The sequence below is a fragment of the Centropristis striata genome, chromosome 6 (assembly GCF_030273125.1).
Source record: "Centropristis striata isolate RG_2023a ecotype Rhode Island chromosome 6, C.striata_1.0, whole genome shotgun sequence".
In the NCBI taxonomy this organism is placed as follows: domain Eukaryota; kingdom Metazoa; phylum Chordata; class Actinopteri; order Perciformes; family Serranidae; genus Centropristis; species Centropristis striata.
The window spans coordinates 28,990,257-29,004,001 of NC_081522.1; the positions used below are offsets into that span (position 1 = coordinate 28,990,257).

At 40.1% G+C, this 13,745-nt stretch overlaps 1 protein-coding gene across 1 annotated transcript in view; it reads left to right on the forward strand.

Annotated features, from left to right (window-relative positions):
• The first annotated feature begins 1,809 nt into the window (after window positions 1-1,809).
• zfpm1 (zinc finger protein, FOG family member 1) overlaps window positions 1,810-13,745 on the forward strand; it is a 115,849-nt gene continuing 103,913 nt past the window's right edge. Inside the window, exon 1 of the mRNA XM_059334810.1 lies at window positions 1,810-2,369. Within this exon, the coding sequence (XP_059190793.1) occupies window positions 2,330-2,369 (40 nt within the window). The 5' untranslated portion in view covers window positions 1,810-2,329. The remainder of the gene's footprint in view (window positions 2,370-13,745) is intronic.

Consider the following 13,745-nt stretch of genomic DNA (forward strand, 5'->3'; position numbering starts at 1 on the left):
CAAAAATCCATTCACATGTGTCTTTAGCTTATATATATATATATATATATATATATATATATATATATATATATATAATGGTCTTTTTCTGTTATTGTACTTTGAATGGTACCTTTGAAAAGCAATAACTTTATTCTGAGTCATCCATGCAGGAAACTAAAGCAGCCTGTCATCAGTCCAAAAGGAAATCCTGGCTAATCTCATGTCTGTATCACATTTAAACAAGAATTACAGCAGGCCTACAGTACAATGAAAACACTCAACAATAATATGTATTACCCACTTGCTAAAATAATAATATGATAGTAAGATAAATGGGGTGACACACTATTCAAGTAAATAACACAAAAGTCATAACTTGGACAAAACTTAATGTTTTTTTAATCATTTAATGAGTACCAAGAACTTCTGAAGTACTTTGCAATTTATTAGAAGAGTATGCAATCATTTCTTATGGGGAAGTTTATGACAATATACATACAATGAAAAAAAGGCAACAGTGACTTTAGTAGCTGTTCTTAAATATTAAACAATTCCTTTATTTTCTGAGATAACACAATGGTGATTCTTGGAATATATATACAGTCATGGAAAGAAATATTACACCACCCTTGTTTTCTTCAATTTCTCGTTCATTTCAATGCCTGGTACAGCTGTATATAAAATAAATGTATTTGTATAATTGTATAAATGTATATTTGTTTGGACAAATATAATGATAACAACAAAAATAGCTCATAAAAGCTTGATTTAAGAGCTGGTATCTAGCCATTTTCCATGGTTTTCTTGATAATGATTTTGGTTATTAAAAAAACCATGGAAAATGTCTAGATTAAATGTCTTATTAAACTCTATTAAGCTATTTTTGTTGTTATCATAATGTTTGCCCAAACAATAATTTACATAATTTACCTTTAATTGTACCAGGCATTAAAATACTCAAGGATAGTTCAACATGTAGGCTGCCATGGTCAGGGATCAAACCACCAACCTTATGATCAGTAGGCAACCGCTCTAGCCACAAGCATCTTTGGGTTTCTTGAAAGGCGCGATATAAATTTAAGTTATTATCAGTGGCGGTTCTAGACCAATTTTACTGTGGAGGCCAAGGAGGGACCAGTGTTTAATCAGAGGGACACATTAAAAATGGCAAATATGTTATTTAAGCATTCAAAACCTTTATTTTAGCTTATTTAAAAAATCTCATTTAAATATATTTGGAAGATACAAATACATTGGTTGAAACAATGAGACTTACCAACAATTTAGCCATTTTCCATGGTCTTCTTGATAATGATTTTGGTTGTTATCGAGAAAACCATTGGAAATGACTAGATATCGGCTCTTAAATTAACTCTTATGCGCTATTTTTGTTGTTATTATTATATTTGTCCAAGCAAATGTACCTTTAGTTGTATCTGGCATTAAAATGGACAAGAAATTGAAGAAAACAATAGTTTAATTTTTTTTCCATAACTGTATATATTTATATCATAAAAGGATCAAATAAAAATACTAGATGAATTATATATTTGACAATGAATATTTGAAGTTTCTCAGTGACAGAATATATGATTAACTTTGAGAATATTTTTAAATGATTTTATGCATTTTATGTAGTTGAAAGGTCATGCATTTGAAGTATGAATAATGTGCATTTTATTTTATTTTTATGGATGAAAAAAAAAGCATGTCTCACATAGGGATGAGTATGAACCAATCAGAGATGAGTGCGGTGTCCCACGTCAGACGTAAGGGGCGTTTCCAGAGTCACGTCCTCTTCTCTGTAGTAAGCGGAGTTGACTGTAGCGCTCGAGCTCCATTGAAAGTGGCTCCCCGCTTCAGTGACAATACAGGCGGACAAGGGGGCGGACCGGCGAGAGGAAACTTCACAGAAAACAATAGCAGTCACTCCGCTGACCTCCGTATAACTGTTTTTATTCAGCAGCGTTGATATTTCACAAGAACTGTGTTTGCAGACACACGCGTCAGGGGTTTTGCGGCGGTGGCTCGTCCAGCGGAGGAATAATAACGTGAGCAGGAAAACGGAGAGAGAAAGGTGAGGTGAAGGCACGTTTGGGAAAGAGGAGAAGGACAGCGACAAGTAAGCAGCCACAGGTAGCCCCACACGTTAGCTGTCGTGGCAGAAGATATCAAAGTGCAGGCAGGTCATGCGGATTTCTCCGGTCGCTGATCGGAGCGCCGCGTCGCAGCAGTAAACGGTGGGGGAAAGAGAGAAGAAGAAGAAGAAAAACAGAAGAACCAGACCGCTTCTCTGCCGCTCCGACTGCCCGTCCAAGCGGGCTCCTAGTCAGGGGGAAGAGCCACCATGTCCCGGAGAAAGCAGAGCAAACCCCGGCAGATAAAGCGTAAGTACAGATGCTTATAGTGTTGTCTTTTTTGTTGTTGGAGTGGTGTGAGTATGTGTAGTGCGTGGTGAGCCGTGCGCGCTCTGGGAAGAAGCCGCATGTTTTGTGCGACGCTTCGGTTGAACAGTGCCTTTGCTATAAAGTTAATAAGTAGTATGAAACCAAACTTTAACGCCTGACTGTCTGGACGGTAGTTTTATGACACCGTTTTATGAGTAAATGCCGCCTAAAGCGCAACCCAAAACCCACACTAAAGACTTTTTTTTACGCATTTGATAATATCAGCAAATTGAACCTTAAAGTACAAGTTCAATTGAGTTCAGACAGGCTACAGTGTTTTCTCAGAATATCAGAGTGACATAGTCCTTCTCTAATAAGACCGTTTTTTACAAAGTTTGTCTATCTCAGCGCCACTTACTTTGATAGGCTTGCTATCTAGACTGCAAGAATAGAAAAAAGTTTTCATTTATTACCCTGTAAAGAATGCTTTGTCCATTGGCAGCTAAAACTGTAGCCGTGGCTTCCTGTTTAATTCTGTTGTGGAAACGTCAGTGTTCTCTGAAAAAGCTGATGTGAACAGAGATAAAGCAGCGATCCGATGTGAGCTCAGATAAAGATTAAAATTGGATCTTTTTTATTTGTTTTCTGTCTGAGGCACCGCCGAGGCCGCCGTTGCATTTTCCCCCTGGCTTTTCACTTCTCTTTTCCAGAGATGGGGCGTCAGATAGGCCGCCTGGCTGATCTCTCCTGCTGATAGCTGCTTACAATTGGATCTTTTTTTCATCTATCCCTTTAACTCAATAATGCATCTTAGGGCCGCTTGAAAGGCCTTTTCTTGGTCTGGCGCTTGGCTGGTCTCCGTGCTTGACGAGTTCTTCCTGTTCACAAAACGTGTGAAGGTTTATCGCTGGTGACTGATGTTCAAAGTTGATACAAAAGCATATTAATGATGTTGTGATTACCCCCCCCCCCCCCCCCCCCCCCCCCCCCGAGGCTAGTTGCACTCTGAGCTATGAAAAGTCTCTGTTTAAATGTAATGGCATTACACTGGAGATGAAAGATTAGAAAAGTGTATCTGTTTGGAAGTTACGCAGCTGGAATGGAAACATGACATCAGTTTGCTTGGTAAGTTATCACATTAAGCAAATAACATCTTGTCATCAACGATTGTGTCACTGTTTTCCCAGAGACCAGGTGTCCAAAGAAACATTTGTAGCCTGTATGATATCATTTGTATAAAGACACAGTTATGGATTCTATTAAAGGGGAACACCACCTAAATTAAGTAGTCGAATTTGTTATTTCCATGGCCTACGCAAGTTCAATAGAATTTCTGAACGCGAGCTGCTCTCTCTCAAAACCAGAAACTATAGAAGTGAGCTTAAACTGATGTCATTGAGTATAACGTCTGGTGCTTTTCTATAGATGATGCATTGGATTTTGTGTACCCACATAATGTTTATTTCTTTCTTAATAAACAGTTGAGAAATATGCCCACATACTGAGAACGTTCCTCTGATGCTGTGATCCAGTCAAAGTCCAAGGTCAGAATCTCACTATTTAAATTTCCAACCTCCTACTGCACCAAATGTAAACAAAAAACATGGCTGACCATGACTAACTGACTCTTTTTTGGCAAGTGTGCACATATTTCAACCCTCAGCAGTGCAGCCTCCTTGCATATATAATTAAAACAATGCATGAGCTATAGGGGTGTGCCATATCGTATCGTTCACGATAATATCGGTATATTTTTTTTATGGTTAAAAAAAATGCATATCATGATATTGGCAACGTTCTTACTTCTTGATGTAGTGGTAAAAGTTGTTTTAATCACAAAAAGCTACTTACTCCCTGTCGCTAAACACATGCAGCTTTCAAAATAAGAGCACAGTGTGTTAAGAGAATCCACCACAGAACTCACAAGAAGACTGTCAAAATAAGATGCCTTAAATAAAACATACAAGAACATTTATTCTCCTTTACAAAATGTCATTAAAATATGCCCCCGGAACCCCTAAATGGTTATTTTTATATCGCAAAATTAGCCTGAAATATCGTGATATTCTTTTAGGGCCATATCGCCCAGCCCTAATGAGCTATACCATTTTACTATTTATAATATAAAATAACCACTTTTTTTCATGAAGGTGGGTTAGATGAATATTCCCCAAGTTAGAAAGCATAGGTTGTAAAGCAATTGCAAATTGTTGTTTTTACTTATTTTTTATTATATTTGACACGGCATCCAAACTTTATATGACATCTTATGACATGTTTCCCAATTCATTGTCTATGGAGCATTTCGAGACTTGAAAATGTATGTTTTAGCACGGTATTTTTTGGATTTGGGAGAGAGTTGTTCATGTTTTCTAATATTTTAGGTCTGTCTTAACCATAGGAATGGTGTGTATGAATATTAAATATGTGCGTAGTTCCCCTTTCATGAGTTGATAATTCTCACTAAATAACCAGATTAGGTGTCCTGGCTGTGGTGGCAGTAGGTGTTTTTTCTCTTAGATGTGTGAGTTGAGAAAAATGCTTCAGTGATCAGCGTTTTTTAATCATCTAATGCAAACCTCACTTAAGAGAATTGTTAATAACAAGAGGTCAGGGGTTTCAAAGAGCATTACATTGCGTCACTAAGTTGCCCACAAGCTACTTTGCAACCTGCAAAGTTGAACTGAACAAAACATTGTCTCAATCAACTGAAGGAAGTGAAAGGTTTTAGGTTTTAAAATTTACTGTGATGTTGCCAGCTACATGGGTAATTAGAGGTCATTCCATGAGGTGATCAAACTGCAATATAAAAGTCTTAGTTATTGTCTGGTTAATATGCTCACGTAATGATTGTGATGATGAGTTGACTGTGTCCTTTCGCTGCTCAAAAATGCCAACAGAGTGGAGGGTCTCGCTCTAAATAAATGATATAGGTGATTGCCTTACTTCAATATCAGCCAGTGTAGCTTACAAGTAATGTTTAATTTTAATGACAGGCAGCTTTCTCACGCTCACAGTAGCTAGCTAACCTGGAATAAGAAACATAATGCTCTTCGTTGCTCACTGCAGATGACAATGAGGTGTTCACTCTCAACTGGGGCTGGGCGATATATCAATATAGAAAATATATTGATATATTTTTAATTGTGATATGGAATTAGATATATTGCATAGATTGATATAGTTGAAAAAAATCTCTTTTATATATAAATGCTGCCCTTACTAGGATTTGTCATATTTAGTTCTTTTGTAATGTTCGTTATTTTTTTCTCATGAATATATTTATTTCAGAAAAACATTGGCCTGTTTTATTTCATAGGCTATTTTTATTTAAGTTTTTTTTTTAATTTAAAAGTGCACTTTATGGAGCTTTGATTTTTAAAAAAAAGTTCTCCGGTTGTTATACAGTATTTATCTTCACTTAAATAAATGGTTCAATAAAACTACTTGTGACATGTCATATTTGGCTTTGACTTTGACTGAACATTTGCTCTCACTTTGTGATAAAAATATCGGGATATATATCTTTATATCAATATTCAGCCTAAATATATCGGGATATGACCTTTGGTTCATGTTGCCCAGCCCTACTCTCAACTAGATGTAGTTAAGGTTGTTGGTAACTGCTCACACTCTTCCATAGGTTAATAACACAAATAGCACTGAACTGATTGACACCCTCTCTTGTAATCAAGCACGTCCACTGGGTTGCCATAAAGGATTTCTCTGGTGTGCCACTGCAAGTAGTCTATATAGTTTGCCACTTCCTGTTTTTTTTTTTCCATAGAGAGGCCTATCAGCTGTGAACTCCCAGCAGGCACCTACAGTAAAGCCAGCAGTGAGGCCTGGAGATGTATCCCAGACCCTGAGGCCGATAAACCCAGGCTAGACTTGGCGTGTATTAGAGAGAGTGTGTGTACATGTGTGCGTCTCAGGGGTGTTATGGCCGTCTTTATCAGTGCTTCTGGTCCACTATGCTTCCCTGTGCACCAGGCCCCGGCTGCGGTTGAGGCCAGCCAGGCTCTCAGCCCCGTGACTCTCTTGTGATTTGGCAGACATTTTGATAGGAAAGAGTGAGGAATGATAAGGACTTTGTTCGGTTGGGATGTGTGTGGGTTCAGCAGAGGTGGGGGCTGCTGGTGCTACCACTACCACTGCTACTATTACTACTAATGCAGTGTGTCCACCATGTTGTTTTGAGCATGCTGCTTGCTGTCGCTGATATGACAATAAGGGCTCGACTGATATGGGAGTTTTGAGACTGATACCGATTTTTGAGGGGGAAATATTCACAGACTACTGATATGAAAGCCGATATAGTGAGTTTTTGAGCTGGAATGAATATATTTATTTTCTGTGTGGATTGAGCACCGATATGGCTGTGTAGAGGTACTCAGAAGGCTTTCTTAAAGGGCGAGTCCATATATTTCATATCCTTCAGAAGCTTCTCATCAGTGTTCCTGATACATTCAAATCAAAACATTGACATTTTGGTTGAGGTATGCATGTTTTCATTTAAAAATGCTTTCATCTTAGACGTTTCCATGTGATCTGACTTATGTTTTTGACTGATCACGCTGCTACATGTATATATCTTATCCAGTCAGTACATTCCCTGTTTTGAGAAGTAGCACATAAGCTATGCAATGTTCTGCTAGAGGAAAGGACATTTAGTTTGTCCAGTGCTCAGCTGGATGATACTGGATCGGATATTGGACTGCTGGGTTGGGAATTGGTGACAATGGTGGCTGATGTATTAAAATCATTCAACTTTTTCCCCGAGTTGGGTTAAAAAGTCACTTTATGAGAATAATTGTGATAATCTATATCTATGTATTTAGGCGCTACTTTTTGGTTTACAAAGTTAGGTTTGTTTAAGTCAAGCCTCATATTGCCTTACACATAAAATGATCACGTCACTTCCCCACTGTGAGCCATACAGCTTATTAAATAAACACAGGTATCAGATTGGAACTCTGTTTCGACCTTACCCATTGAAATTGGCACTAAAACGGTGTCAAAACAGTGCATTCCTAACTTGGTGTAACCATACTTAAATTATGGGTGTGAATCTATTATCCAGATTAGAAATGGATTGGTATCTCCCTATTTAATGAAGATGGAACAGACTTTTTTGTTACCAGAGAGGAATTGAAGAAAAGAAGTATGCAAGAGAGGCAGGGCTTTTACTTTTAAAAGAAACTGACAATTTGATTTGTGACAGGCTGTGTGTTTTACCCTAGTGTGTGCTCATTTTGAAGCCCTGTTGACCTTCCAGTGAACTAGACACTGTTGTTCTCTTCATTAACCCAAAATAGAGGAAAGGATAGCCCTGACAGCAAACATCCAAAAAATAACGTGAGGAAGTGTTTTTGATCTGACAACATACAGTAGATAGAAAAATAATGGAAAGAGGTAACATAACTGAGTAAAGTGAGTAAAGCTGTGATAATGCTTCTGCAGAGCTACACCTGCATGTCTTTGCAAAGCGACATTGTGAAGGGTGGTATGGGTAACGGCTCGCAGAGGAGCTGACGTGTGTGTCACTGACATCTCAATAATCCATGTGCTGTGTGAACGCGCTTGTCAAATGAGCTAACGGACTGCAGAACAAAAATGCAAATGTTATTTTCAGAATCTGTATTGGTGGTTTTCATTATAGTATACCCATCCCCACAAGTGATGTAGTTTGGTAGTATGTATCTCTAGAGATTGATTATTGATGATTCATTCATTCATCCATTTTCCTTAACCGCTTATCTGAACTCTGGTCATCGGGGGCGAGAGGCAGGATACACCCTGGACAGGTCTCCAGACTATCCCAGGGCTGACGTATAGAGACAACCATTCATGCTCTCATTCACTCCTATGGTCTATTTAGAGTCACCATTTAAAACTTGGCTGTGTGTTTTTTGGACCTTTTTTATTTTTTTTCAAATTTAACAAATATTTTGATAACCTCAAAGCAGAGAAAGTTTTGCGCACCCCCTGTGATCTCTGGCGCCCCCTTAAGGGGGGCCCAGACCCCAGACCCCAGGTTGGGAACCCCTGCTCTAGAGGACCAAACTGATTCTCTGTCCTGGAATAACTTTTGTAGAGACCACCAAAAAAGCAACAATTGACAGTAACCCCCCCCAACCACACCAACAAACACACACACACACACACACACACACACACACACAACGAAGACATTAAGACAACATAGCATGGATATCTTTTTCTATTTTTCCCCCCAGCAACAATGGATTAGGTCCAGGGCTTTCTGTGGGCCCATAGTTGAAGAGGAGAAGCGGGTGTTTGTGTAGCAGATAGATATTTGTCTGTGTCTCTTTGTGCGTCATCCTCCCCAACGGTTGGTGATCTTTCAGCCTGATAAGGTTTCTCTCCTTGATGGGGAGATAGGAAGCAGGCAGGCAGGCAGCCCACTGAGGCTGGATCCCTGGGCTTATATTTTGGCGGTTGAGATGGGAGACGCGATAAAACTTGGCGGCGATCGCTGCTGCTGATATCGCAGAAAGCAAGAGAGAGAGAGAGAGAGGGAGAGATGGGAGGTTGGGCAGATGGAAGGAGAGATGGAGGATGGAGGGCACATTGTAATTACATCTGGCTGTTGCATGCCATTTTCCCAGCATTGTTGCGTTGTTGTCGGTGGTTTTGTTTGTGATTGGCTGGGGGTGGATCTCTAGATAATTAAAAGAAGAGAAAAGCAGAGAGGGAGAGAGAGCGGGTAAAAAGTGGGGTGATAAGAGGGAGGAGAAGAGGAGGAGTGGAGGTAGATAGTGGGGAGATAGAGATAGAGTGAAAAAGTGTGTGGAATACATAGCTGGTAGATGAATGTGTTGTGGTGTGTTTTTAATGGCAGCCCAGCCAGCTCGGCTGCTCCCCCACCCCTCTGTGAAAGATGTTCAGGGCTGATAAGGAGGCCTGCTGATGGAAGATAGATAACACCCTGCAGATCCACACTACTGATTGGGCCTCTCTCTCTCTCTCTCTCTGTGTGTGTGTGTGTGTGTGTGTGTGTGACAAAGCTTAGTTCCTATGACATCAGTGCTAGAGCTCAGAGGTCAGCATGAATAATACGCTGCCTCCCACAGCTTAAAGCAAACCAGGACGTCTGCAGAGGCCAGACAAGGAAATCACCACACTGACCTCTTCCTCCTCTTCCTTTTCTTCAACTTCAACCCTTTCATAAAACACACGTAAAACTATGTTATTGCATGTAGAAGAGGTGTTTTCTGGTTTCTAAAATGACTTCAGATAGGTTCCAGTTGAGTGTGTTGCAGCTGAAAGGAATGTGTTACTGTGTTGTTTTTTTATCAGTAGTCTAACAAGGCTCGGGTCACGTGATTGTTATATGGACGCACAATTGAGAGATTAATTCATTCTTTGTGAGCCAAAGTGAAATAAAACACACAAGCATGTCTAAATTCCAAGCACACACACACACAAACACACACCCAGAAGACTCATGCAGCGCCTTGGTGGCTTTCCCTTGTGTTTTTTTCTCCTTCTTTGTTCTGCTTTTAGCTTGATGTGAACTTTTGATAAGCCGCAGGGCCTGATCTCCGGTGCAGATAGAGATCGCCAAGTGTGATTAGAGTTGTTATCAGGCTGGAGCAGGCAGGAGACGAGGCTCCACCGCAATAACAACAGGCCCAGGCAGGAGCAGCCGGGGTCCGGACCCTGGCAATCAGTTCCAGCCCTAATGGGATTAATGTTGTTGTATAATTAGATGATAGGTGTGAATGCATTTCTTTTCTCCCTCAATCTTTTCTCACTCATTCATACTCCCCCTCCTCCCCCTTTTTTCCTCCCCTCCCCTCGTCTCTCCTCTCTCTCTCTCCTCCCTAACAAGCATTGTCATTGATTAATTTAATTAAAATTAATACCACGTATTACTCATTCCAGATTCTGTGTAAGATAGCGCAGACATGTTGGGAAATTTTGGTGTTCATTGATGACTATCTCCAGGGTGATTTTTTTTTTTCTTTTAAATTTTTTCTGTTAAAGGCGTAAAACTTGAAGAGCGTACAGTAAGCGGGAGGGGGAAGAAAAAGAGGAAAGCATCAGCAGGATGACTCGCACTGGGTTGATTCTACTGACAGATATTTCACTGGCTAGATGGTGACTGATTGGACGCAAACAGTTCTCATGCTCACGATGAGTTGCATTGGTTTGAGAGTTGCAAATAGCTGCAATCAGTCACACCCACGTATGCATGCAGATATAATATCTGAAGACATGTTGACAAAACACAGTCAGCACTTTAAAAAACATAGAAATGATCAAGTTTTCAGAGTTTAGTTAAAGCAGTGTTGATTTTATCTCTTTAAAAAAAGCTGAAAATCTACTTTTTTTTTCATAATGCTTCAATTATGTTTTTTTCCTGTGACCTAAATTACTGATTACAGAGTTGAAGATTTATTGTCTTAGCTGATAAAAGCACACATTTTCAGTTCGTTTTGCAGTTTTTTGTACCTTGTGGATTTGCATGTTTTTCTTTCTGCTCTTGTCTGAGGTTTTGGCTTCCTTACATTAACGTGAGTGTTTGCATTGTGGCTGTCCGAACAGCGTTGACAGAGTGTGTGTGTGTGCATGGTCAGATACACCAAAGGGGGAAGTTGGCAGGGTTATAGAGGAAACACCGTTTGTGTTTGGTGTGTGGATGAGTTATTACCCTTTCCTGCTATTTACCCAGGGGACAGCCTCGTGGTGAATTATGGTTCCCCAACTCAGCGGTGTTGTAAACGGTGTCACCCTTGACCTCAGCGCTGACAACTCCGTAGATGAGGGAGGAGAGAAAACATTACCCCGGCCAACAGTAGCGTAATCTACGTCCAAACTGTTTGCTCTAGCAGTAATTACCACTCTGCCAGCTCTTCCCAGGGAGCTTTGTGAGGGCTTAACTCACGGCTGACGTGCTCCCTATTAGAGACAGTGGATGTTTAACTTGAGTAACCAAAGAATCCAAGCCTACTCCTTGAGCTGCTGTCCGATTGACACATGGAAACACAGATTTGAAGACACATGATACACACTACTGCTTTGGTCCGGTGTATGTGACACGCAGGGGGAAGGCACTCATGCTTCCACACTCAAGTTGAACAATGCAAAGTTTTGTAAAATAAAAAATGTTTTTAATCAAAATATTTATCGGTTACTTTTCAAAATCCACATTATCCAATGCACAGCACTCAATTTGGTGCAGTGCTCGTTACAATAAAACATACTGGGGCTGCATTACATCACTTCCAAACACACCAAACATATTCTCTAGTCAACACTAAGCAGAGGAAAAGAAAATAAGCAGTAGAGGTTTGAATCAGCAGAGGCCCCACGATATGATTTTATCCCGATACTTGAGTCATGATACGATATTATTGCGATTTTAAGCATTTTGCGATATGGTGAGTATTGCGATACAATATCTTGAGATTTACCTGTTTAACTGCGTTTTGTGTCCACAAAATTCAATTCAATTAAGAATTGTTTTGTCAAATAAGAGAACATTCTCAGTCTATTCATCTCACTTCAGTCTTTTTATTTCTACACAATGAGAGTCAAACCCACAGACTGACCAACAAAGTATTCAGTCAAACTGAACTGAACTGATATCAAACATGTATGGACGACAACAACTGCAGCATTTTGTCAAACTTACCTCAACTTTAAGCTTCACTGCTCTGAATTTTTTTGAATGAAACATAAAAAAGACTAACTTTGCAGCGTTATTTCGAAAAAAAACCAACACGATATCCTGATGCACATAGTGCCTATAGATTCCTTAGATCTTCTTGTTTCATATGATACCAGTATCTCTGGTATATTCCTCAAAGTGAGCCCACTACGGCTAATACTGACGGCCCACCAGATGGCTAAATATCGATACTTGGCGGCCATGAATCAATATAATTTTGCCACACAAAATATCGCGATACTATGCTGTATTAATTTTTTTCCCCTACTTCTACTAACCAGCACAGAATCTCCGTCCAAAGGTTGAATTACAGAAATGTGGTGTGAATCACCTGTTCAACTGACTTTAGCAGTTAACCTGAACTAACCACAGACACTTACCTCATTCATGGACTTGTGCGCTGCTGTAGAATGATTATTGGGGAAACACTGGATAGCCATCACGCAAGGCTTTCATCAACGTCAGGTTTAAATGGATGTTAAAGGAGATACATGAGAGCCAAGAGTGAGGGGAAGAATAGCAGATTTACACCAAACCATGGTCCGTTATTTGGAGTGTGTAGGCTAAAGCTACTGTGTGTGTGTGAGTAGCTGTTGGTTGCCGGAGTTGTTTTTGTGTGTGGGATAGCTGTGGGCCACGTGGCTCTGATCTCTGGTCAGAATGACTCTGGACACTCGAAGGGCAGTGTGTTTGTGTGGATATATCTGTGTGTGTTCGAGAGAGAGAGAGAGAGAGAGAGACAGCCAGTGTTATGACAAGGCCCCCCCAGAGGCAGTGATAAGACAGACCATTTGCTCCTACTGTGCTGAGCGCTCTGTTCCAGGGTGTTAAGGCAACCTGGGCAAACAACACCGGCTGACCTGCTTTTACAGCCATACACGCAGGAGCACATGCACACACACACACACACACACACACACACACACACACACGCTCACACGCTCACACGCTCACATACTTCATAACTGCTCTCGTCTCCACTATCGACAATAAATGCAACTGTAGTTTGAAACTGCTTAGCTTGAATTCCCGGATCACCAATATTAAATCAGACAAAAATGTTAATAGGTGAAGGGTCAAAGGTCACAGCAGCCTGACAAGATGGAACAAAACTCCACCATCTCTAGACAGGTCATAAAGTGATTAATTCACACACATTCTTTCCCACTGACCTTTGACCCTGGGTGCACCTGCTCCCTGTGCACTCAGCCATCAAGTGGGAAAAAAACCTCCTCATGTCATATTGTCACTGCTGGGTGAAAGCCTTGTATCTGTGAACTTTTGGTTTATGTTTTGTGTAGTACAGCTCCAAAAAAGTTGCTGTGTGAATTGTATATAAAAACTGAATGCATACAAATCAGAATGAGTGTATATATTTGAAAAAAGCGTAGATATTTTGCCCTTGTGATGTTTCCAATCAAATGCAGGTCACAATTTACATATGGTTGCATTCAGTTTGTATTAGGGTTTTCACAGTGTCCCAGCTGTTTTGAAACTGGGGTTGTATTTTCTCAGTGTTCATTGCAGTGTATTGTCTTGGGTTCATGGGCAAAAAGGAATGTATTTTAACTCACAGATTTGTATTGAACACCCTTCAACAGAAATACAGGCGTTAATACAAGAGTTGATTTTAATGCATTATGAGTTAATGAATGTGATACATTCAGTTTTGTTCA